At 45.4% G+C, this 24,358-nt stretch overlaps 1 protein-coding gene across 2 annotated transcripts in view; it reads left to right on the top strand.

Annotated features, from left to right (window-relative positions):
• The first annotated feature begins 747 nt into the window (after positions 1 to 747).
• Positions 748 to 24,358, top strand: part of LOC138259619 (potassium channel subfamily K member 16-like) — a 157,397-nt gene continuing 133,786 nt past the window's right edge. The window contains exon 1 of one of the 2 annotated variants that reach the window (XM_069207467.1): positions 748 to 1,192. In XM_069207467.1, the coding sequence (XP_069063568.1) occupies positions 995 to 1,192 (198 nt within the window). In that variant the 5' untranslated portion in view covers positions 748 to 994. The remainder of the gene's footprint in view (positions 1,193 to 24,358) is intronic. The other variant, XM_069207466.1, reaches the window with a different exon arrangement.

The following is a 24,358-nucleotide window of genomic DNA, read 5'->3' as shown; positions in this document are numbered from 1 at the left end:
GGGAGTGGTGTGTGTATGTGTATCAGGTGTGTGGGATTCAAATCGTCCAATGTGGCTGAGTTTTGTTCGTTTGTGTGTATTCTGACCGCGGCGGTGTGTCCCGCCAATGGAATACCGCGTTTGAATGACCGCCGCGTGGATTCGTGGGTCGTAATGGCATGGGCGTATTTCTGTTGGTGTGACGGTGGAGGTTTTGTCACCTCCACTTTTCCGCCGACCGCTGGTCTGGCGGTCTGTTGTGGCGGTCGGATTTTCGGAGGTTTGCCTTCTGCGGGTCAGAATGACCGTGGCGGGTTTCGGCGACCGCGGCGGGATTTTGGAGGATTTCTGACCGGCGGTAGGCGCCTTTTACCGCCGAGGTCAGAATGACCCCCTATGTTCGGGACAGTGATTCTGTGATGTCCTTTCCGGTGATGTCACAAGCCATGGTGCACATAAATTATTTTTTCCCACATTTGTCTGTGGCGAAGGCGTACGCTTGAAAGGTTTAGCTACTTAGCAGTTTTGCTTTATATTCAGTAAACAAAATGCTTAGCTAAACACTGAGGACAAAAAACGAATACAGCTCAAAAAGGACTCCAAAATAACATTAGGACCAGCGAGGCGAGCCTAATGCAACTGTGAGATATTTGTGTTCTTGAGATACTGATCATGCTAAACACCTCGCTATCTTTCTGTAAAGACAGTTCTTAAAAGCGAAACCAGCTTTGGCAAAAGAGCAGTCAGAGGCAGTGCCAGCCTGTCCTCGTCCCTCCCTCTTTCGACTCTTCACTAGCACCCAGCCCAGCCGCCCAGGGACAGCCGCTGTCGGAAGCGCGCGGCTTCCAGCATGTCCCCGAGCTGCCCCAAAGCAGCACTTCTGTTCCCACGCACGTCTCGGCAAAAGTCGCCTCTCTCTTTCCTGCCTCCATTAGCTCAGGCACCCGACCAGGAGGGACGTATTTCGCCGCCGTTCTTCACAGAGGAAATTTTGAAAGCATAGGAGCCCCGCAACATGTGCACTGCCCGGTTGCGAAAGACCGCCCTTCTGGCCGCCGGCTACCTGTGCTACCTGCTGGCCGGAGCGGCGGTGTTTCAGAAGCTGGAGCAGGGTGCGGAGAAGGAAGCCAAACACAGGACCACCCACCACCAACTCGACTTCCTGCGCAACTTCACCTGCCTCCAGCAGAAAGACCTGGAGCTTCTTGTTGAGGTAGGAAAGGTGTGACAGAACCAAAGTCATCGAAGCCGCCGTGTTATGTTGACTCAGACAGATGGACTGTGTTTGTTGTAAGTGCATCTATACAATGCTTCTTAGCGCTCATAACGCGACTCCTTGCCTTGGATGGAAATGTATGTCTGTTAGATGGCCCTAAGGGTAGCGTCGATGTTGTCCACGTATACAAAGGTTCTGTTTTTGTCCTGTTGGACCCATGCATGAGTTTGAAGCGTAAAGTAGAGATTGGATGCTTAACGTTAAGAATTGCGTCATGCCAACTGTCAGGCACACTACCCACCAGTGGTAGCAAAGGCACCTCCAGCCCTAATGCTAGTAGGAACATCAACACCAGGGTTTTAACTGGCCCCTCAGCGTAAAGGGCCCAGGTGCCACTTCCCCTGCTGCACCATTGATAGTTATGTCCCTGCTACCTACCATTTGACATCACACTCTAAGAAGAGTGGCAGAGCTTGTCCAGAAGAGAGTTTTGGCAGTTCAGGCAAGACTAGGTGGTGCTTAGTTTATGTGTTTTTTTGATGTATCTACATTAGCTTAGATATTATTGGCTCTTGCGACCTTCAATGTTTAAAGGTATTCAAATCTAATGCAGTCACATATCAACTGTAAGTAGTTTACTCATATTTAGTTTCTTTCACGTTGCATTTTGACACTTGCTAAATAGTTGTTCTCCACTATAAATGTAGAACTGCAAATAATATTTTGTGTGTTATGTTATGCGTTATCTGGTGCTGTGTTGTACTCCTTCGCTCTGTCACTGGTACTAGGATGCTGCCACATAAGCTCTGTTACTTGAGTAAAACAGTTTAAGTAAGAGGAACAATTTTGGAACTGCCAGTTTTTTAAAACTGTTTACTAACATTAACATGATGTGATTAGCACTGGAATGTCAGTAGTTCTGTTTTTTTCTGTAGCGGATGCAAAAATGGACCACTCATGGCTTCAACAAATGCTATAAAATGTGGTTAAAAGAGACAACGGCGACTTTGTGGGGGAGACGTGTGCTGAATTTATCACATGTATTTGATGTAGTATGTGTGTTATACCTCTTTGAAGTTGTTTTTGTAGCACACGTTCTAAGAAGTCCATATGGCTAGGAGATATAGAGAGGTGTATGAAGTTTGTTAAGTCATCTTGCACTTGTATTGTACCAGCTGTCGCTAGTGTGACACTCTGTCTTTAACAATGGCAGGTGGACTGGCTTGTTTGGTTAGAAAAGTGTGATTTTAAGATAAAATATGTGAGAAAAGATTGGGTGGGAATTAAGACATCCTGACGTGATCTGACCGTGGCACTGCTGGTTTGGTGCACATCATAGTTAAAAGGTATGGTAGGCACATGATAGAACAAGTGTCCTGCAATTACCTTTACCTGATGGTGTTGAGCTCTCTCCTGGAAGATGCATTATCATCTTTCGTGGTGTGGTTCACTAGTTTTGAGGCTGATCGGCGTTTCCTCTGTGATTGCCTAGCAATCACTTAGTTTTCGAAAATTCCAAAAAGACACCTTTTTAACAGCCTTCCACAAAGCCAGGTGTTTTTCTAGTTTCCTTATGAGGCTGCAGTTCCACACTTGCTTGGACTGAGAGGCAGTGTGGGACTGGAGGACTGGTCTGTCAGGCACTCTGGCACTGCAAGTGGGCCAGCTTGAAAGGAGCAGAGTGTGGGGATTATTGTTCCAGCTACATCCACAGGACCCAAAAAACGGCTCACACAATTCCCTTTTCAAGCTGGGTCATCAGGCAGAGTGCCTGAAAGCCGAGTCCAACACTGCTGAGCAGAGAGATCTCCGAGATGGGTTTTGTTGAAATGTGATGCTTTGAGACATAAGAGTGTTGGATCAGAGGCTTAATATAGGGTGGCGGGTCTTGGATTTTTGTCATAGCCCATTCCATACCGCGCACAATGTGTTTTGCACAATGCTTTGAACCGGATCCTTTGAGACGCCAGGAATAGGTGCAAGGTTTCAGAGACAGTGATGGCGTGGTCCCAGTGTATCAAGTGGAGGAGTAGCCTGGCCGCTGAATGTTGCAACCCTTGTAATTTGTTTGACTACAATTCTGGATTCCAGTAGCCATAGTTCAGGTGACAGCACAAGAGTGCCTACAGCTTTGACTCTGTAGGGGAAGCCTACATAAAGGATACTCTATCACAGGGCTCACATTACATTTGTTGAGCATTTACCTACAGCATTTCTTTGCATTTCCAAACTAAAAACCGCCGTCAGGATGACTCATGGGCTTTTGGTTGACTTTTTTTGAGGGAACTCTTATCTGAGGTCTGCAGGCCAGGACAGGACCTTCTGAGCCGGTGGCCCGTTTCCACATCTAAGAATTTCTGTTTTGGCTGGGTTGAGCTTAAGATGGTTTATTCTTATCCAGCTTTCCACTGTGATGAAAAAAAACACTGTAATCTATACCAATGTGTGTGTGGCCCAGAGATTGCCTGCAAGGTCCCAAAGGGAAGGTTAGACAGGTTAAGGAAACTAGAGATCTGGAGGAAGGGTTATGGCCAGGGACAGAACCTGTGTCCACGGATAGGAAACTTATAGCAGATGACTAGAAATACAAGAAATGTTAAGTCTAAGGGTGGGTTTGTACCTCTGGATGTTAGATTTAGAGAGCTGCCAAAGAGGAGACCTCTTGGGCCTCATTTACAAGGTTTTGGCACAAGGCAGCGCCACAAGGATTCTTGTAGTGCTGCCCTGCGTCAAAAGAAAAGGGCAGGAATGCGGATTGTCTATGAGATACGGGCATTCCTGTCCTTTTGCCCTGCGCTGGTGCACAATTGGCTGCCATGTGCCAATGCAGGCAACCTTGCACCATGGTGCAAAGGTGTTTGCACTGTAGGAATGATTGTTTTGTGCAGGAAGGGACACCTTCCTGGATAAAAACAGTCACTTGAGGAGATTTCCTCTTACTATATGTACAGCAGACTGCAGCACACATAGCAAAAGGAAAAAATGAGGAGAAATATGGATATTTCTCCTTATTGCGCCTCCCTTACGCCTCCGCTGGGGAGGCTTAGACTTTTGACGTATTCCCATGTTTACAAAATCTTGTAAATCTGGGAATGCATCAAAATCCATGGGTGTTGCCTGAGAACATCCACCACAACATCCATAGAAAGCCTATTTGACGCAACGTAGGAAAACGCAGAAACTTCCTCCATATCTACAAGGCCATGAAAAGGCATGCATTGTGGCTTTGCGCGGCCTTGTAGATATGGGCCTGCAGCATGCGCTGCATCAACAAAAGTGAACAAGACCCCTAGAGCCTAAGGTATCAAATAATTTTACCCATTTTGCCTTTATGAGAAAATGCGATAGTACATATGGGTCCAATCAAAAAGCTGCCTGTAGATTTAAAATTGTGAGCTGTGACTTGCAATGTTTAACTGTCTTTTAGGTTACTTGTTCTTGTCAGAATTAAGCAGATTGGGGCTCATTGAGATTTTATTTTCAGACTTGCCCTTTTTTTGACATTCCAATAAAGAACTATAGCCACCGTCTTTCGTTGCACTGGTTAGGCTTGCAGATACTAAAGTAGGTTAGATGAGGCCATCTTTGAGATAATTGAAAGTTAACGTAATGGCATATCTCACGGCAAGTTAGTGGCCAGAAAAAGGAAATGCTCGTCACTTAGAACTATATCTCAAATAGTGCCAAGTGAGCAAAGTGGACATACCGGCCCTACATAACAAAGTTCAGAGTAATCCCCTGCCAGAGAAATGCTTGAAAAATAGACCAACTTGTGCATTTTCAGCACACATTTAAAATAAGTTGGTCAAAACTATAAATTATAGGTAAATCTAATTGGTACGCATGGAATTATGCAAAGGATCAAGGACTGCCCAGTTAGGTTGGATCTGCTAGGGTTGTTCAGAGGTTACCTCAGCAAAACATTCTGAACAAATGAGACAAAATTTGGCCTTTTACAGCATAGTTTGCAACTGCATTGACTTAAAAAATAGGTTTTAGAGAAAGGCCTGAAGATGTAATCATGAAATATTCCATTACGTTTATCGTGTGGCAAACAATTAGGGCCAGATTTAAGAGGGCCTAGCACCGTCTTGCGCAATTTGGGCGTTATTTTTTTTTACTCTAATGTGGCCCAATGAGGCCAAAATCGCTGCGCCAGATTTACAAAGTGGCCCAATGCATGCATTGCGCCAGTTTGTAACCCCTTGTGCCACATTATGCCTGCGCCAGGCATAATGTATGCAAGGGGGGGCATTCCGCCATTAAGGAGGTAAAAAAACTGGTGCAAAGAAATCTAAAAGATTTTTTGTGCCACTTTTTTGGGCATTTTTAATGCCTGCCCAAAGCATGTGTTTAAAGGGGGCATACCATTATTTATACGGGCCCCTATGTACTGTTCAGGGCTAGCCCCAAATTTTGGCGCTAACCCTGAACAGTATATCAAAAGTGTAATAAATTCTGACGCTCTGCCCCCTACGCTTCTCTATGGTGTGCCGTATCTTAAATACAGCACACACATGGTGGCGGTAGGGAGCGCTACGAGGCACAAGAAAACCTACTCAAATTAATAGATTTTCATTCATATCATGACTGAGAAATTACTTGTGAGAGGTTGAGTAGGGAAGTTAAAGGATGCACCGATGGCATAATTCCAGACACTACTACACCTGGACCATCCCTCAGGTTATAAATTAATACTTCTACAAAGGTTCAGACAGAATAAATATTGGATGGGGTGTGTCTATATTACACACTCTAGACTCAGGCAGCAGTAACAATGATAATACCATGATCAATAGAGATGTTGAAATGCCTCCACGTCAATCAGGAAATGACAGCTTTGCAAGACGTGCCATTTGGCACTATGGCAACATGATCAATAGTAAGTGTCGCCAGTTCGGAATGAGCAATCCATTATTTATCCACTTCAAATATAAAATGGAAATGTAATAATTTTTCCCCCAAAGATCAGCCAGACCATTCGTTAATGATTTTTTCTTAAAAAACGGCTTTTCCTTTTGGATAAATAACCCAAAAGCTTTTACATGTGTTTTAGGTATTTATAATCAAAATAACCTTGCATTTTTTTAAATCTGTGAGTTTTGTTTCCAAATATCAGAATGATATTTCCATCAAATGCGAACATGTATCCCTGTCACACAAAACCAGAATCTGACCCACACGGAATCAATAGCATGGCAAAGAACCCATAGAAACATGCTCGGAAGTCTACTGGATTACGCCTTGCATATTCAGTGTAGAAAAATACAGACAGAAGGAGTAGTATTGGTATGTGGTTGCAGCCAATAGGCCTAAAGGTGTCATGGTGCACATACAGCATTGATCCTGTGTAGTTTAGATGCCATCTGACAGCAGAGGACTCCCCATTTGATGGGCATCTTGGAGTAGACGAGTATTGCCACTCTAGCAGATCGTCAGGTGCAGTACAGTCAGGGGTGGTCTCTGGGGTATTGGGTAAGCTATCATTAGTTTCTTGGTTTTAAAATACTCAAATAATGCGTCCCACTCCATTGCTATAGGTTTTTTTCATAGGACGCTGTATTCTTCCCGGCGTAAGGCTTCCCTCTCTGCCAGTCCCCATCTTTCCACTTCCTCCTTCCACTGAGATATTAGAGGCGCTGCTCAGGAATTCCAATGCAGAGTCCAAAGTCACTTAGGCAATAGAAACCCTAAGTCTACAAATCGTGTTATCACTCTAGGATCCTTGGGATGTTGAAACACCCCCAGAATTCAGTGTTCTAGTGATTGCCAAGTGTCTCTCTCGGCCAGTTCCATCAACCCAGTCTGGATCTGTGCCCCTTAGGAGAATATCACAGGGTGTTAGACTTTTGATCCGTGGCGTGGTCTCCCTTAACTTTTTGCCTCTGTTTACCAGGTTGTTGATGTGTGCCGGACTCTGATTTTGCTGTTTTTGTTACTCTGGGCACTTTACCACTGCTAACCAATGCTAAAGTGCAAGTGCTCCTTTACAAAATGTGTATGTAATTGGCTTATCCATGATTGGCATATTTGATTTATTAGTAAGTCCCTAGTACAATGCACTAGAGGTGCTCAGGGCCTGTAAATCAAATGCTACTAGTGGGCCTGCAGCACTGGTTGTGCCACCCACACAAGTAGCTCTGTAATCATGTCTCAGACCTGCCACTGCAGTGTCTGTGTGTGCAGTTTTAACTGTAAATTCGACTTGGCAAGTGTACCTACTTGCAAGGCCTAAACCTTCCCTTTTCTTACATGTAAGACACCCCTAAGGTAGGCCCTAGGTGGTCCCAAAGGCAGGGTGCAGTGTATGGTTAAGGTAGGACATATAGGCGGTCATTACGACCTTGGCGGCAGGCGGTACATTGGCGGTAACACCGCCAACATGCTGGCGGTGTTCCGCCAGTGTATTAGGACAGTGATGCATTAGCCACAGCCATACCGCTGGCCCCTCCACTTGACTGCCAGGCTTCCGCCAAGCTGTCATAATCCCCAACCACCAGCCTGTCCATGGCGGTAAACACCGCCATGGAAAGGCTGGTGGTAAGGGGGACTCGGGTGCCCCTGGGGGCCCCTGCACTGTCCATGCACCTGGCATGGGCAGTGCAGGGGCCCCCCGGCACAGCCCCATCGCGCATTTCACTGCCCGAATTTCAGGCAGTGAAATGCACGACGGGTGCTGCTGCACCTGCTGCACATCAACATTGCCGCTGGCTCTAATACGAGCCAGCTGCAATGTTGATGTGACTTTTCCGCTGGGCCAGCAGATGGAAAAGCTGTTTCCGTCCACTGGCCCAGCAGAAATGTCATAATAGGGAGCCAGCAATATTGGCGGTATTGTGGCGCCCGCGGCTTCGGTGGTCTTTTTGCAAGACTGCCGAAGTCGTAATGAGGGCCATGGTAATGTGTTTTATAAGTCCTAAAAGTGAAATATTACTAAATTCGTTTTTCACTGTTGCCAGGCCCGTCCCTCTCATAGGGTTCACATGGGGGCTACCTTTAAATATGATTAAAGTGTAGATTCCCTTTGGGAGCGATGGACATCTGGAGTTTGGGGTCTCTGAGCTCACAATTTAAAAATACATCTTTTAGAAAAGTTGAATTGAGATTGTGTGTTTGAAAATGCCACTTTTAGAAAGTGAGCATTTTCTTGCCTATACCATTTCTGTGACTCTGCCTGTTTGTGGATTCCCTGTCTGGGTCAGTTTGACAGTTGGGCTGGTTGCACCTCACACTAGACAGTGACACAAAGGGAGCAGGGGTGTAGTCTGCATTTCCTGATGAGCCATCTGTGCTAGGAAGGAGGGGAAGAGTGGTCACTTACACCTGAAAGTGCTGTGCCTGTCCTCACACAATGCAGTCTCCAACCCCCTAGTGAGTGTCTGGGGTCTGGCCTGGGCAAGGCAGGATTTCACATTCGAGAGAGACTTTGCTTTGAAGTAGGCCTACTTCAAAGGGGAAATTGGGTATAAGAAGGGCACCCAAAACCACAGACTTTAAAACACTTCTTGAAACCAAGAGGAACCTCTGCTTGGTGAAGAGCTGAAGAGCTGAGGAAGAAGAGCTGCCCTGCCTGTGACTGTGCTTTGTGGAGCTATCCTGCAGTTGCTGCTTATGCCAGAGTAAGAGGGAAAAGACTAGACTTTGTGTGCCTTCCATCTTGTGAAGATCTCCAAGGGCTTGATTTAGAGCTTGCCTCCTGTTGTTTGAAGTCTCCCTGCCAGCACCTGAAGTCTCTGGAGAGACTCCTACTCTGCCAAGTGGTGCCCATCCAGTTCCTGGGACCCTGAAAGGAGAAGCTGGTAGCCTAAGAGGTATAAATCCACGCACAGAATGCAGTGCGGGGAAAAGATCGACGCAACTCTGATCTGCGGCTGAAAAATCGATGCACTGTCAGCTTCGTGGCTGAAAATCGACGCTCGCCTGCAATGCGACCAAAGAAGAAATGCACGGAGCTGGAGAAACGATGTGCAGCATCGCTGACAGAGACTGGGAGATCGCAACCCACGCTGTGTGGTTTTCGGATCATCGTGCGGCCGGATTTCCGACGCAAGCACTGCTGGGCATGTAAAAACAACGCAAGGCCTGCCCGTACCCGAGAGTGCTGACCTGATCAACGCATCGCTCTCCTTGCAGAGAGAAGAAATGACGCGCCCGACCCGACGAAAGGAGAAACAACGCTCAGGAGTGAAATCGACGCATCGCAAGCCGTTTTTGACAAATACTGCTAACAGTGTTAGTGTGTGTTTAAAACTACATGAAGACTCTTTTTGCTTTTTAATTGATAACTTGACTTGTGTATTCTGGATTTTTGTCGTTTTTGTCTTGTTTTGTTTAGATAAATATTCTCTATTTTTCTAAACCTGTGTTGTTCATTTTGTAGTGTTTTCATTAAGTTACTGTGTGTGTTAGTACAAATACTTTACACCTAGCACTCTGAAGCTAAGCCTACTGCTCGTGCCAAGCTACCAAGGGGGTAAGCAGGGGTTAGCTGAGGGTGATTCTCTTTTACCCTGACTTGAGTGAGGGTCCTTGCTTGGACAGGGGGGTAACCGGACTGCCAACCAAAGACCCCATTTCTAACCCAGGGCAAGCCCACAACATATGTGGCAAATTGGCATCCAGGACGTGACACTGGTGACATGGCAGGGAGTATCAACTGAAGTCTGTATGGTGTGCGATATGTCTGATGTACTATGAAGAGCTGAATACATTTGAATCAGGAATTTCGGGAGATTCTCCTAGGATATTTGAGAAGGAAGATTCATTACTCATCCCGGAGTTCTCGCCCAAGTCCTTCTGCCATTTAGTATGTAAAGGGGTGAGCAAGATTAACTGATGTGCATGGAGCCCTCAATCCAACCATTGGATCAGGTGTCTACCATGGCCTATGGTGTGCATCGCTTCTATAAATTTGTGCGGAGGTGTTTCAGCAGCATCGGGTGCCCAGTGTTGTATATCATGTGCAATGCTAGCGTGTGTTACAAACTGTAAGTCCGGCAGACCCTGAGCATAGGTAAAGTGTGTGTGATTCAAGAGGGGGATATCCCCAAAGGGCATTCCAACCCTCATGAACCCACCCCACACCCAGGGGCACAGTCTTCTGATTGTGAGAATGCCAGCTGTTGTGGGGAGATCCAGCAGGGGTATGTTTGGGGCATACAATGTTCTCAATGCAGTGTAGTGCATGGCCATTTTCCAATATGTAAAGGTGAAATGCAGCAGTAGGCAGGCAGGAGGGGGCAAGGAGAAACCCAGGCAGATCAGGCTCTGTAGTTTGCTTTGGTGTAACATAGTCTTGGTATAATCAATTTCTGCAAGGATCAGTCCGGCCAACCAGTAGGAGAGCCATTGGAGTTGACCCACCATGCAGAAGAATTTGAAATCAGGAGCACACCCCACCCAGGTGGAAGGTACCTGTAGCTTGGTTAAGTGGACCCTTCATCTGCCATTTCCCAATCCCAAATCTAGTAGTAGAGTATTTAGTAATTTGAAAATCTTGGCCGGGGTCATTATTGGCAAATTCATGCAATAATAAAGAATATGCGGCAAATTGATCATTTTGACGAGTGCCAGCCATGCCACCACTGATAGTGGGAGTGTAATCTAGAAAATAGTTTGTGATCTAAGGGTTGTAAATGCCTTTAGAAGATTTCCTTCTATTAAATCCATTGACTCTCAGTAGAACTGTATCACTAAATAACGAAAACTACGAGGCACTACTTGGATATCTGTATCCGTAAAAGGCAGAGTTACTCCAGTATATGTGTCCTCAAATGAAAATGCAAACGATTTATGAATATTGAGACAAAGGCATGAGAGCTTTGCAAAGTTAAAGAATAGTCCAGCAGTCTCAGCCAGGTTCACACGGAGATCTTTCGAGTACATTAAGATGTCATCAGAATATAGTGATACCGCATGAGTCATGGGTCCTATAGGCATCTCTCAGCCCTGTGACTCCTGTCTAATCCACTGTTTTAAGGGTTCCAATGCTAACACAAATATTAATGAGGACAGTGGACATCCTTGTCTGGTGCCCTGGAATATTGGGTACAAGTCTGAAATGTATACACCAGTTTGTGGCCTCGTGGGAGAGGCACACAACAATTTCACCCATTGTATGTAATTAGGGTGGATCCCAAATCGTCTGAGGGTAGGAAACATGTATTCCCAACCCCATGTATTGAAAGGTTGTTGGAGATCTACGGAGAGACAGACAGCCCACGGGCGACATCCTTGGACAGTGTCCATGATATGATACAAAACAGCATATATCAAGGGAGGTGTTGCGGTTTGGGACAAAGTCATACTAATCCGTGTTTATGAGTTTAGGCAGGAGGGGGAGAACCCTTCGCCCCAGGACCTTAATTACAATTTTATATTCTGTATTAAATAGTGATAGTGATCCATAGGAGGATTTATCTGATTGGGGCTTACCGGGTTTCAATGTAGAGGTTACTAATCCCCGTTTGGTGGTAGGGGATGGCATGCCTTCTTCCAGTGAGGTCCTATATACTCCCTTCAGTTGTGGGACTAGTCGATTAGCAAAGGTAGTGTAAAGTTCCACAGGAAGGCAATCTAGCCATCTGAGCCTGTTTTGTATTGGCCCCTCAGATTTCACCGGGGGTTAGTGGAGCTCCCAAAGCCTCCTTATCCATAACCGGTATTTCAGGTAATGTCAGTCGTTGCAGGAAGGAATTAATTGCAAAATAACCAGCCATGCTGGGGGGCGGAGTTGAGTACAGGTCTGCATATAAATTATGAAACGCTGCATTTATCTCGAATTGTGTGGTGACCTGGGTGTGATGGGGGGTAATTAAGTTAAAGATATGAGTGGGTGGGGGTGTTGACCTAATGATCATGGCTAGCAACATACTGGACTTATCTGCCTCAGTGAGGGACTTCTGCACATAGGTCCTACAGTCTATGATGCGCAGGTGCCCAAGAATGTCAGCGTATTCAATTCTGGCTTCCTGTTACTCCGAGGCATGTGAAGCATCTTCTGCTGCTGCTTTCTCTAGAGGACCCAGGCTATCTTTGACGCGGGTAAGATCATCGAAAAATGTTTTGTAGGTGCCCCCAATTGAGCCTTTATATGCCCCTTGTATTACTACTTTGAACGCCTCCCATTCTTCTAAAGGAGAGAAGGCCATGTTGGAGTTTTCAGTAAAGTAAGCATCAATCGTATAGCTATGGTTTCACTGAATACTCTATACTCCAAAAGCTGTGGTTGTAGGTGCCATCTGGGTGTGGGGGCCAGCTCATGGTCCCATGACAGTGGCACTGCTAAGGGATTATGATCTGACAGCGTTTTCCCTAGGTATGTTGCATGGGTAATGCCTAGGATTCAGCCAATCCACACATGTAGTGCATGCGGGAGAGAATAGAATGAGTATTCGTTCATGCCTTCATTACTGTTACACTAAGAGTCGGACAGAGTGCACCTCTCTACCCAGTGCAGTAGAGCTTTGCTGTTGGAATGAACCTGTGCCCGATAAAGTGGGTTGGGACTGATCCAGGTCCACATCAAGCACAGTATTAAAGTCTCCACCTCGCACCCAAGGGTATTGCATCCAGTGCGGGGGAAAAGTGGACAGGTGTGCTAAGAATATGTCCTGCTCTGTATTGGGGGTGTAGATACTCCCTAGCACCACAGGCACCCCATCTAAAGTACCCTGGAGAAGTGTGTATCATCCTTGCACATCAATCCTAATGTCCAGATCTGTAAATGAGACCCTAGAGCAGATCCATACTGCTGTGCCTCGCGCAAAGACAGAATTTGATGTGTGAAATATCTGACCCCTCCATTTCTTGCACAATTTGAGGACTTCAGGGGTAGTGCGATGGGTATCCAGTAAACATAGTATGTGTGCCTGTCGGAGGTGTAATTGGGCTCTTATCCTCTGTCACTTGGGTATAGATCCCATACCCCGGACATTCCAGGTAATTATGTTATAGTGGCGTGCAACAGACATTTTTGCTAAATATTCAGAAGCAAGCGAAATCATACATGATCAAAAAAGTATGAACAGGATAGGCATCCACTACGTAGGTTGATGTCATGTAGCCATAAACATTGATAACCCCCAATACAAGGTCCAGTGATTGAAACTCTTTCGACCAAACCTGTAAAAAAATGCAAACAACATAACAATACGTACAGATTCCTTTGGGATGCGTGCCTTTAAGTCTGTGAGCATTTCTAGGTTGGAATGAGCGGGCCATTTAGGAGTTGATGTTCACCCAGGACTGAAACCTGGCATCCAGTAGGAACTGATCATACCTCTTTGAGGGGAAGGGTTCCCATAAGGTATTGCACAGTCCTAGTGGTCCTTAAATCAGTGTCTCCTTTAATATGGTGGGGGGTTCAATATGCAGGTGTTTCTTTCCACTTCGGGCAGCCTTTTATACCCTCCTTCAAGTATTATCTCATCGAAGTGTCATTCCTAGCAATCCCCTGAGAAGGTGATGTCCCATGTCAGCCCCATTCTGGCCAGGCAATCTCCATAGCTATGGTATTTGCAAAGTCTTCATCCCAGGACATCATGGGCAGTCTGTGGGGTGATCGATGGGAACAGCTCTATGCTGCCCTTCCGAGTCACAGTATGTGCTGCCCAGTTAGGAACTGGTGCTGGAGATCAGTCAGGTACCTTGGAGCGAAATCGCCAAGATGAGTGCAGTTGTTTGGCTCTCTAAGGCTTGTTGCGGTGATGGAGCCACACTTCCCTGTGTTCGATGGAGTGGTACCCGGCGTCTCTTCTGGGGTGGGCTCCCAGTATAAGATAACATTGATATAGTAGCTTATCTTGGTACCTAAACTCAGTACTGGTAAGCTTTGCTTGGCTGATGTTCTTAATTTTGCCCTAATGCTTCACCATTGGCTGCATTTCATGTAACTCTACCTCTAGTTAATTCATAGATATTACAACACAGCAATTTTGCTTGTTGGTATAATTCAGGACACTATCCCCCTAGAATGGTGCTGCTAATTTAAATGTACAAACCAAGTATTCAAGACAATCAAAGATATTCATTTACACACATCTATGACCCTGACCAGGCAAGACCCCTAGATTTATTAGATAAAATAAATTCATCAGATTAGCAGTCAAGTAGCTATCCAGGTGGCATATATATAGGAGGCCACTGGATTGTAAATTGCATTAGTATCAGGTCGAAAGCATAATTACATAGGTTGCAGAGTCTTATATTTGTTGAAAAGGGGACAAAGTTAGAGTTTCCTTGCTGGCAGGTAAATAGAACAGAGCACATTAAAACGCAGAAGCGGTTAATCGCCTACTTGCTTATATTTGCAGGTGGTAGGATTGAGGTATTTTTTCAACAGGTTATTTGTGTAAATCAGTACTAGCAGAGTACCTTTGCTGATCCTTACATATAGAGGTCTTTTCATTTTTGGAAGTAACTTGTCTAAATATTGCTTATAATATAGAGATGGTGTTATTTTCTGAAATCTTGTTATCAGTTTACCACCCTGCTTAACTTTCCATCATGACCCTAATTCTCCTTTACTACTTGTATCCATTGTTACTTTGCCAGATTTCACGCAAGGATTTAAGATACATTTTCTAACTTAGGTTTAGTCCGTATTCGAAATCAGTTCAAGATAGGGTATAATGCAATAACAGCTTTGATGGTTGTCTCATCCAGTTCATCACTTAATGCAGCCACAGGGCTCCGCGGACCTAGATGTAATAGCTGGCGCAGAAATTGGTTCTCAGTTTACACTATACTGTCTGCCTTTTTGTGCCACCAGGGCTTGGCCCCATCGAGTTGCACCGACTGTGGTTGTCAGGCCACAAAGGCTGGGAACCCGCTGTTGTCGAACAGCCTCTGCGTGGAGCGATGCAGTAGAATCTCTCATGCAGTCGAGGTGATGGGTCGGTTTTTGTGGAAATCAGCTGCAGTACCCACTTCTGCGGCCCAGGACTGGAGGGGGCACCTCTACCAAGGGTAGGACTCACAGATAGCATAGTCCAGCAGCACCAGGAGAGTTGCAGGCAGTTTTTGATGTCCTTGAGACTGCAAGAGAACGGGGGGCAAGCTCTTGGGGATTATTGAGTTTAAGAATGAAGAGAACAGGTCCAGTCCTCTCAATCCGGGCCAGAAGCAGCAGACAGCAGGCCAACCCAGCAAAGCAAGAAGCAAAGTATCAGTCCCTCCTACAGCATAGCACTCAGCAAGCAGTAGGCCAGCTCAACAATGCTGTTGCAGTGTGGCAGTCCCTCCTGGTAGCACACCAGTACTTCTTCCTGGCAGAATGTCCTCCTCAGAGCCAGCATTCTCCTGGACCATAGAAATCTCAGGAGCAGGTATCCCGCACCCCTTGCTCTTTCTCTTCTTGGCTGGTCCATGGGCCATTTTTCCAGGCTCCTTCTGACCACTCTCTCGAGCTGCCATGGACCGTGTGGTCAGGCACACCCACTCAACTAACCCCATAATCTTTAAGTGTGACCTAAGATCCTCCTCTTTCTTGATAGTGTGTTCCAGGTCATTGCCCAGCAGACAATCCACAGGAACGGAGGGACTCACAGCTACCTTTAGCAGACCTGAAACCCGCCCACTCAGAGGGAACCAGAGCCACTGGGTAGTGTTTCTCATGGTTGTCATCAGGAACAACTTGGTGGAACATGTTAGGGACTACCTGCTCTGAAGACACCAGATGACACTGTATGGTAGTCATGCTGGATCCTGTGTTTCTCAGCGCATCCACCCTCTGCCCATTAATAGATACCCACTGACTATTCTTTCTAGTATTGTCAGGCATGTGGGTTTTCTGTACCATCTCTCCATCACCCAGGGACAGTAGGGGCAATTCTACACTCCTCTCAAAACTATCTGGGGTATTCTCCTCCCCAAGCACTACACTCGTCAGCTCTTGTGACTCCCAACAGGTGGGGGGCTGTGCCCACTTGTGACAATTGGCATCTCCCTTGTAGTGCCCTTCCTGCTGAGACTCATATTACTTAACGGGAGCCTTCCCTACAGACTTGTTCTCAGAGAACCATTTCTTCTTTTTCTTGGAGGGGAGGAGGTAACCCTGTCCCACAGAACTAGTTTGAGGCCTTTTAGAGAAATCCTTACTCTTTTTGTCCCCCCTCCTTCTTCTGATGAGGACCCTGCCCACCCGTTGTGTCCCCCCCACAGGTGCCTTCTTAGGGACCTTGGTACTAACACCGCGATTCGCCTTTTAAGCAAGCTCAACCCCAGCAAACTAAAAAAATATCGACTGATCTCGCTGGTCCACTATCCCGCCAAAGTACTTGAGAAAGTCATCAGTCAACAGCTCACCAAGTACTTGGAGCAAAACAACCTGCTTGACATCTCCCAATCAGGATTCCGAGCCAAACACAGCACTGAGACTGCACTCATTGCAGCCACAGGTGACATCAGAACACTTTTCGATCATAGGAAGACCACATCCCTGATCCTTCTTGACCTCTCAGCAGCATTCAATGTCGTACCCCACCACACCTTCATCAGCGGACTCCACAGCATTGACATACAAGCAAATGCACTTAAATGGATGGCCTCCATCCTGAGAGGCTGCACCCAGAGCATCCGGCTACCTCCCTTCACCTCTGAATCCAAGGACATCATATGCGGCATACCCCAAGGATCATCCCTCATCCCCACACTGTTCAACATCTACATGATCCTGCTGGCAGACATCGTCAGATCCCACGGTCTCAACATCATATCCTACGTGGAGGATAACCAGCTTATCCTCTCGCTCCCTGAAAACCCGCCCACCACCACGACTAACTTCCAAGACGTCATGACCAACGTAGCAGACTGGATGAAAGCAAACTGCTCCAAACTCAACAATGACAAAACAGAAGTCCTACTCTTTGGTAGAAATAGATCCATCTGGGACTACAGCTGGTGGCCATCCTAACTCGGACCCACCCCTACACCTACAGACCACGCATGCCACCTCGGCATCATTCTCGACAGTGAACTGACCATGAAGTGACATATCAACTGAGTTGCCTCCTCCGGCTTTCACACCCTCTGCATGCTACACAGGTTCTTCAGATGGATCCCGGTCAACACCAGGAAAACTGTCACCTATGCACTCATCACCAGCCGCCTCAACTACTGCAACTCACTTCACTCCAGCATCTCCATCCACTCCTCAAAAAACTCCAGACCAGCAGAACGCAGCAGCCCAACTCATCCTGGACCCCCCCCCCCTGAAATGTGCCCACATAACCCGCCACCTCAGAGGCCTTCACCGGCTGCCAATCCAAAAGAGATGCCAGTTCAAGATCCTAACATATGCCCAGAAGAGCTTACCAAGGACCAGTCTACATCAACCACGGACTGAATTTCCATCAACCTACCCAGAATCCTAAAAGCCAGCAAAAATAAGTCAGGAAAACAGGAGGTGAGAGGGCAAAGAGTTAGGGGAATCCACACCAAGGATGCCAGGACTAGCACCCATAATGTGCCAACAATAGTTACCTTGTGTCAGGCTTGCTTGATTTCTAAAATACTCAGTAGATACCATGAAGACCGACTTTATGCATGAGTGCCACTATAATGCCTATAATGCCAATAGTATTCTAAGAAAGGCCATAATAATACCTAGAAAGCTGACAATACCTCAAGGGCAGAAATTTATGTCTGGGTCACCTTTATGCCCTAAATACCCGCAGTACATCTTGGCCAGCCTACACACTAATAAAAACAATTAAAAATTATAGTATATGTAATACTAAGTAAGATGAACACTTTGACATAGACGTACAGCCCAGGTTAATAGTGTAGCAGCCTGGGCTTTCAAACAAGCCGTTATATATAAAATATAATCACTTGTATTTTAAGATATCAGTAGCTGTTACTACAGCTTAGTCTATGTCCATTGTACTGTTAATGACAGGTGTTAGTGCTATGAGTAGTAGAGTGGTGAAGCTTATCCGTAAAAGTTTGCCATCTTTGATGTATGACCTGCTTTGCCTGCCAGTTTAATGTGGGCAAAGACATTGGCCTTACATTTTCTTTGGAATCCTTGATGCTAAAAATGTTACTCTGTAAAATCGAAACAACCACATCTTCCATTTGCCCAATGATTTTGTGGCTTATATATCATAATGTATCCCTTTTTTCATTATCAGTTGTATAGAGTGTTATCTAGGCCCTGCAGAGCTTCAGTCCGCTGTGCAGCACGTTAAAAAAATCTTGTCTTAAACAACAGTTGTCAAATCAATCCCTTGCTCCTTAGCACAATGAGGATGACCGTTCCTACCAAGGTCAAAGACCATCTTTCAAGTCTCTAGGATGGTTCACAGGCTTTGATCTGTTGAAGATGAAGAAGAATGCAGCTTGTCAATTGAGCTTCAATTGCCCAATCCTGGATGTTGAAGCAACCTAAGAGTAGGGACTGCATGAAACTACGGAAATGATAGACTTTTACATTCACTTTCATTATTATAGCAAAAGGGTGTAGCAAAAGTTATAATGAGTGCCCTTTGACCACATGAAGAGGCATCAGAGAAAAAGAAGTGGCATGACCTTCGGTCATGATGGAAGTTTAATGGATATCATGCAAATTTAAACCCTGATATATACAAAAGCCTACAATAATTGTTGAATGTAGAAACAACTTATTCTCTCAGAAACCTTTAAAAGGAAGACATGGCACAAGAGGAAACACAGAGTGCAGTTTCAACCCTCAACCCCAAATAATTTACCATATGATGCTCTCAGTTATCGTGTCACAGAAGGTCTGGACATCGCTTGCTGGTTACTGCAGGAAGGTGGTGGTCTAGAAAAGCATCTATGTCTCTACTTCTGTGGTGTTAGAGAGTCTGCATTCAGCTGAAAACTGAGTTCCAGGATAGACTAGGGAAAACATTGACAGCACAATGGCGACTCCTATGTTACATTAATGTATACATTTATGCACTGAAAGGAGCGGGTGAAATTCACGAGCGCTAGTCAAGCAATGGTTCTATACTCTTGTAGTTTAATTGGACTATTGCTGTGCAAGCAGTCTTGTACCAAGGTGGGCCCTGCATGTTTTGGTGCTGGGCCTTGCACATTTGGCGTTTCGTCTAACCAGGATGGAGTGAAAGTAGCAGGACTCAGCTGTTGGGGTACGTTTTAGTAAGTTAGATCTTAGTCTCTTTTTGAAACTCAGCTCGAGAAACACACAGCACAAGAGGGATTAGCTCTGCTTTTAAAGCACAGGATTTACAGTTGCAGCTCAATTCCTAACATCACCGAAAATCCCGGGTTCGGGGACATCAAGCGTTTTTGGCCCTTGAATGTGATATAACATCCTGGGCTTGGAAATACTGGGGCTTTTATCACATGCAGTTCCCGAATCCGATGCCCTTTCCAAAGACATTTCTAGCTGTTTTCAGCCCCTCCTAAATGTATTTGGTTTTTCCTAGTTTTACCGCTTGTTACATTATCACGGGTGCAAATATCATACATTTCTATTCATCACAAAGGAAGTAAACTAAACTCTTTGAATTAAATTGTGCACATTATTATGCCGTTCCCAAAACATGTGCAGCAGAAGATGGCTTCTAGTGAGTAAACATTTTTCTGTATTCCTTTTCTTAAAATTGATAAATATGCATGACTGATATTCAGTTTATACTGTGATGAGGTGAACCATGAGGCTATTTTTCATGTATTCATAACTGTTTGTTTATTGTGCATTTGAAGCCATGGCGTGGTCCACGTCATTGGCGGGGTCCCATTGTGGTGGATTTGGAGTTTTGATTACCCCTCCTTGGGTAGGTTTCTCATGGCAGGGTTCCACAGGTCAAGCTCGGATGATGTGCCTGTGCTACCACAAATCCCCAAATACAATATAATACAGTGGAAAGGGTGCGCTAGTTGTTTTGTCTCATTTAAAAGGCAGCGCCCACAATTTAAATCCACTGAGACTGTCATTAACATCACCCACAACGTGGGAAAGGAAATACTGGGACTCCAAGGCACAATGTGTTTGCACGGGTCAAGGTCAGTACTTGAAATAACTTATCTAAACATGAATGTAATCCCAGTGGAAATGCCATTGTATGGTGCCAAAATATTGGATTGAATAGGCCTACTGTTTGATGGAAGATTTTAAATCGGTTATGCTTCAAAATATTTAGTTGCAGATTTTATTATACATTTATTTTTGACGCACAGTATTATTTTGTATGCTGTAACAGCACAGTGACCATATTTTCATAGCTGTATACATGTTATACATTTGTTACTGGATCAGTTTTCATCATAGTTTGTTAGCACACCAGGATAAATTAGCATGGTCATCGACAATTTCCATTATGCCTAATTAGCACAGCACGGCCACTTTCCACTGTGGTCAGTAAATTATGACCTTAATATATAACATCCAGTTAGCCAATCTCCTGTCTGTCCAGTTAGGGCATTATTGACATTGCCCACTGAGTCCACTTAGCAGATTCCCACTAGGTTTCAATAGGATCACTCAGCACATGGTGACCATATTCCGTAATGTACTGTTAACAGATTTATATCAAGTTAATAAATCATGCTAATTATGCACGGTTGACACGTTACAGCTATTGTGCATTACACATGCTCTATGATGTATTTGCATGGCATGCTTCTCTGACTGGTGCAACATTGTGGTGCTTGCTGTTGCTTTGATCAGAGTGGGTCAAGGCTGTAGCTTACATAAACGTAAACTTTGCACTTGTATAACGCACTACTCACCCATTAGGGTCTCAAGGTACTGTACGCATACCACTGTGGAACTTCTCCTGGCTTTTCTCTGTGAGGCGCCCACTCCTGTGCAACCCCCAGGGTGAAGCCAGGTATCCAAGTGCTGTCAGGGCCATTGTGGAGATTAAGCAATCTATTGCCCAGAGTTAGACCCATTAATTAGATTAGGCACGGAGGCGAGAATTATCTAGTCCAAAGGAATTGAGCCCAAGACCCGCTGAGGCAGGAATTGAACCCTTGTCCGGGCCAGATCTCTGCATTAGGGTCTGCCGCTATAACCATTGTGCCACACTTCTCCACTGTGCCACACTTACATGAGTGTTTGGGGAGCTCTCTGGGTGAAGGTGGTCCTATGTGGGAACAGGGGAATGTGGTGCTTAAGGTCCAGAGATGTTCTTCTGTCTGTCACAGTGTAAGTGTTACTGTAGCCAGACGTGACAGTGTGGCAGAGGCTGTGGCAGATATCTATAGAGAGCATTCTCCTATGCGATGAAGGAGTGGTGTGAAGGTGGAGGGTGTGCTGTCCAGGAGGAGTATGATGTTGTACGTGAGGACCAGAGATGTGCTCTAATCGTCTTACTGTGGGCTTGCCACTGTGTCTAGTTTTTGAATGGTAAGAGTTCATGGACCTACTTGAGTGAATGCATGCGAGTGTGAGTGGTGTATGTGGCAATGGCAGTGATATCTAAAATCCAGTGATGTGCTATGACTATGATGCAGTGTGCTTATTAATGCATCTAGCACAAAAATAAGGCTACACTCAGCACCAAAAATGAACCCGCTAACATGTTTTTATAAAAGGCAATGGTCAATCTGTAAAAAGTGTAAAATTTAGAGACACCCAATATACAGGTATATGTTGAATCAATCCTAACACTGAAAATTAGGTACTGAGTAAATCAGTGTTCATTAATATAAAGAAAGCATTGTATATAGAGGACAGTGCTGTGATATTTTGTATTAAATTGATCATGCAGAAAATGCCAAGATTACATACTGAGACAGTGTTCCAGTACTCGTGCTCTACAGTGCACAATGTAGTAACAAGCATTTGCAATGCACTAGGGTCTTGCATTTGTCGGAGTTACAGCTGTTCACAGTTGTAAACTCCCAACCGGATTTTTCTTGCATTAAAAGAAAAGAACTGCGCGATCGCGCTGCTACAGTTCACACGTAATAATACCTATTGGCAAAAGTGCAATTATGAATGTAACCGGCAAAAGTGCAATTAACTGTGTAACAAGGTCGATAATATGCGAAGCGCTCGACTTCTGCCCAGTGAGATCACGCTGCGAAAATAGAGAAAAAGTAGTCCACAAATCCAGCGAGCCTTGCATGTTTTCTGTACTTGGTCGCTGCGCTCGAGGAGGGCTAACCACCGGAAAAGGCATGACGTATGCGTGCCTTCCACTAATCAAAAGAAGTGGATTCTAACAGGCAAGCCAACTTGCCGATGAAAGACACTGACGTGACGTCGACGGGGCTCTGAGCCCTTTTCTAATACCTAAAGCGTCTCACTAGCGATACGCATGCGCGAGCGCATGCGATGCAGACTCGACCCTAAAAAAGCACATGTAAGTAAACGTTCACAAAAGCAAATGGAAAGGTGACTGTGTTTTATAACCTACAAAGAAAAAAGGAAAACGTCAAGGCTTATTTTGAAATATAAACCACACAATAGTTTAACTTCTCACTTGTCCACTTTAAACCGGTTAACAGGCCATCCTTATAGCTATGTGTCCATGTGTCATCAAGACAATTGTTAATCATATTGAGGATCTATACATTTTAACGAAAATCAATGACTAGGTAATCTAAAGTACTGTGGCATAGCACAGATTATGGGCAACGTGGATATAATTTTATGACTACAGTGAGGAAGAAACAAAATTATGAAACAAGTATGACTCTATAATAGAAAGAGGGAGCCATAAATCACCAGGACAGTGACTGTTAATCCTGTTCTAAATGGAGTTGTATGGCTTAGAAATAGCCTACCTAAAATGTAGAAGCAAACCTGGGATAAAGGTCCATTGCATGTTATCATGTCAAGAAGAGTCAAACCTACAAACAGTCTTACGTAAAGAGTCAGTGAACCACTTCAGGTGTATAATGTGTAAATGTTTACCCGGGGTCTTCAAAGCAATAGTTCTGCATGAAAAAAGATGAGAAATAACGTTTATCGTGCAGCCTGCATGTGCCAGGCCAGTAAATGAAAATTAAAATTAATTTAGCCACATTGCCATGTAGACAAAAATCAATTGTTTAACAAAGTTAAACAAAAGAATTGTAAGGGTCACCAAAAATAATAAACGATCAGTGATAATAACCTTGTATCTGTGAGTCAAAAACAAAAATAGCTTAATCAAGTGCATAGCATTCTTCAGAGGTATCACCAATGGGGCTGAAACATCAATCAATCAAATTTATTAAGCGCGCTACTCACCCTGTAGGGTTTCAAGGCGCTGGGGGGGGGGAATTATTGTTCAAAAAGCCAGGTTTTGAGGTGCTTTCTGAAAGTTAGGCGGTCCTGGGTCTTGCATGGGTTGGAGGGGAGGGAGTTCCAGGTTTTGGCGGCGAGGTGGGAGAAGGATCTGCCGCCGGAGGTGGTACGTTGGATGCAGGGGACTGTCGCGTGGGTGAGGTCGGCGGAGCGGAGCTGTTGAGTTGGGTTGTGGGAGTTGATTCATTCGTTGAGGTAGGCCGGTCTGGTGTCGTGGAGAGCTTTGTGACTATGGATTAGGATTTTGAAGATGATCCTTTTGTTGATGGGCAGCCAGTGTAGGGAACTGAGGTGGGCGGAGATGTGTTTGTGGTGAGGGAGGTTGAGGATGAGATATGCGGCTGCGTTCTGGATGCGCTGGAGTTTTCTCTGAAGTTTGGCAGTGGTCCCTGCATAGAGGGCGTTGCCGTAGTCCAGTCTGTTGCTTATGAGGGCGTGGGTGACCGTTCTTCTTGTTTCTAGGGGAATCCATTTGAAAGTCTTGCGTAGCATGCGGAGGGTGTTGAAGCAGGAGGATGATATGGCATTGATTTGCTGAGTCATGGAGGGAGAGGAGTCCAGTATGATGCCAAGGTTGTGTGCGTGGGTGGTGGGGGTGGTCCTAGGATGGTGGGCCACCATGAGTCATTCCATGCTGTCTTGTTGGGACCGAAGATGATGATCTTGGTTTTTTCTGAGTTTAATTTGAGGTGGCTTGCTGTCATCCAGTCGGTAATGGCGAGGACTTCGGCGTGTAGGGTATTCTTGGTGGTAGATGGGTTCCTCGTGAGGGAGATGATGAGCTGGGTGTCGTCAGCGTATGAAATGATGTTGAGGCCGTGGGGGCGGATGATGCTGGCGAGCGGAGCCATGTAGATATTGAAAAGGGTGGGGCTGAGGGAGGATCCTTGGGGGACTCCACAGATGGTCTTGGTGGCAGTAGACTGGAA

The sequence above is a fragment of the Pleurodeles waltl genome, chromosome 9, assembly GCF_031143425.1.
Source record: "Pleurodeles waltl isolate 20211129_DDA chromosome 9, aPleWal1.hap1.20221129, whole genome shotgun sequence".
NCBI lineage: Eukaryota > Metazoa > Chordata > Amphibia > Caudata > Salamandridae > Pleurodeles > Pleurodeles waltl.
This window is presented reverse-complemented; position numbering and strand designations above follow the sequence as displayed.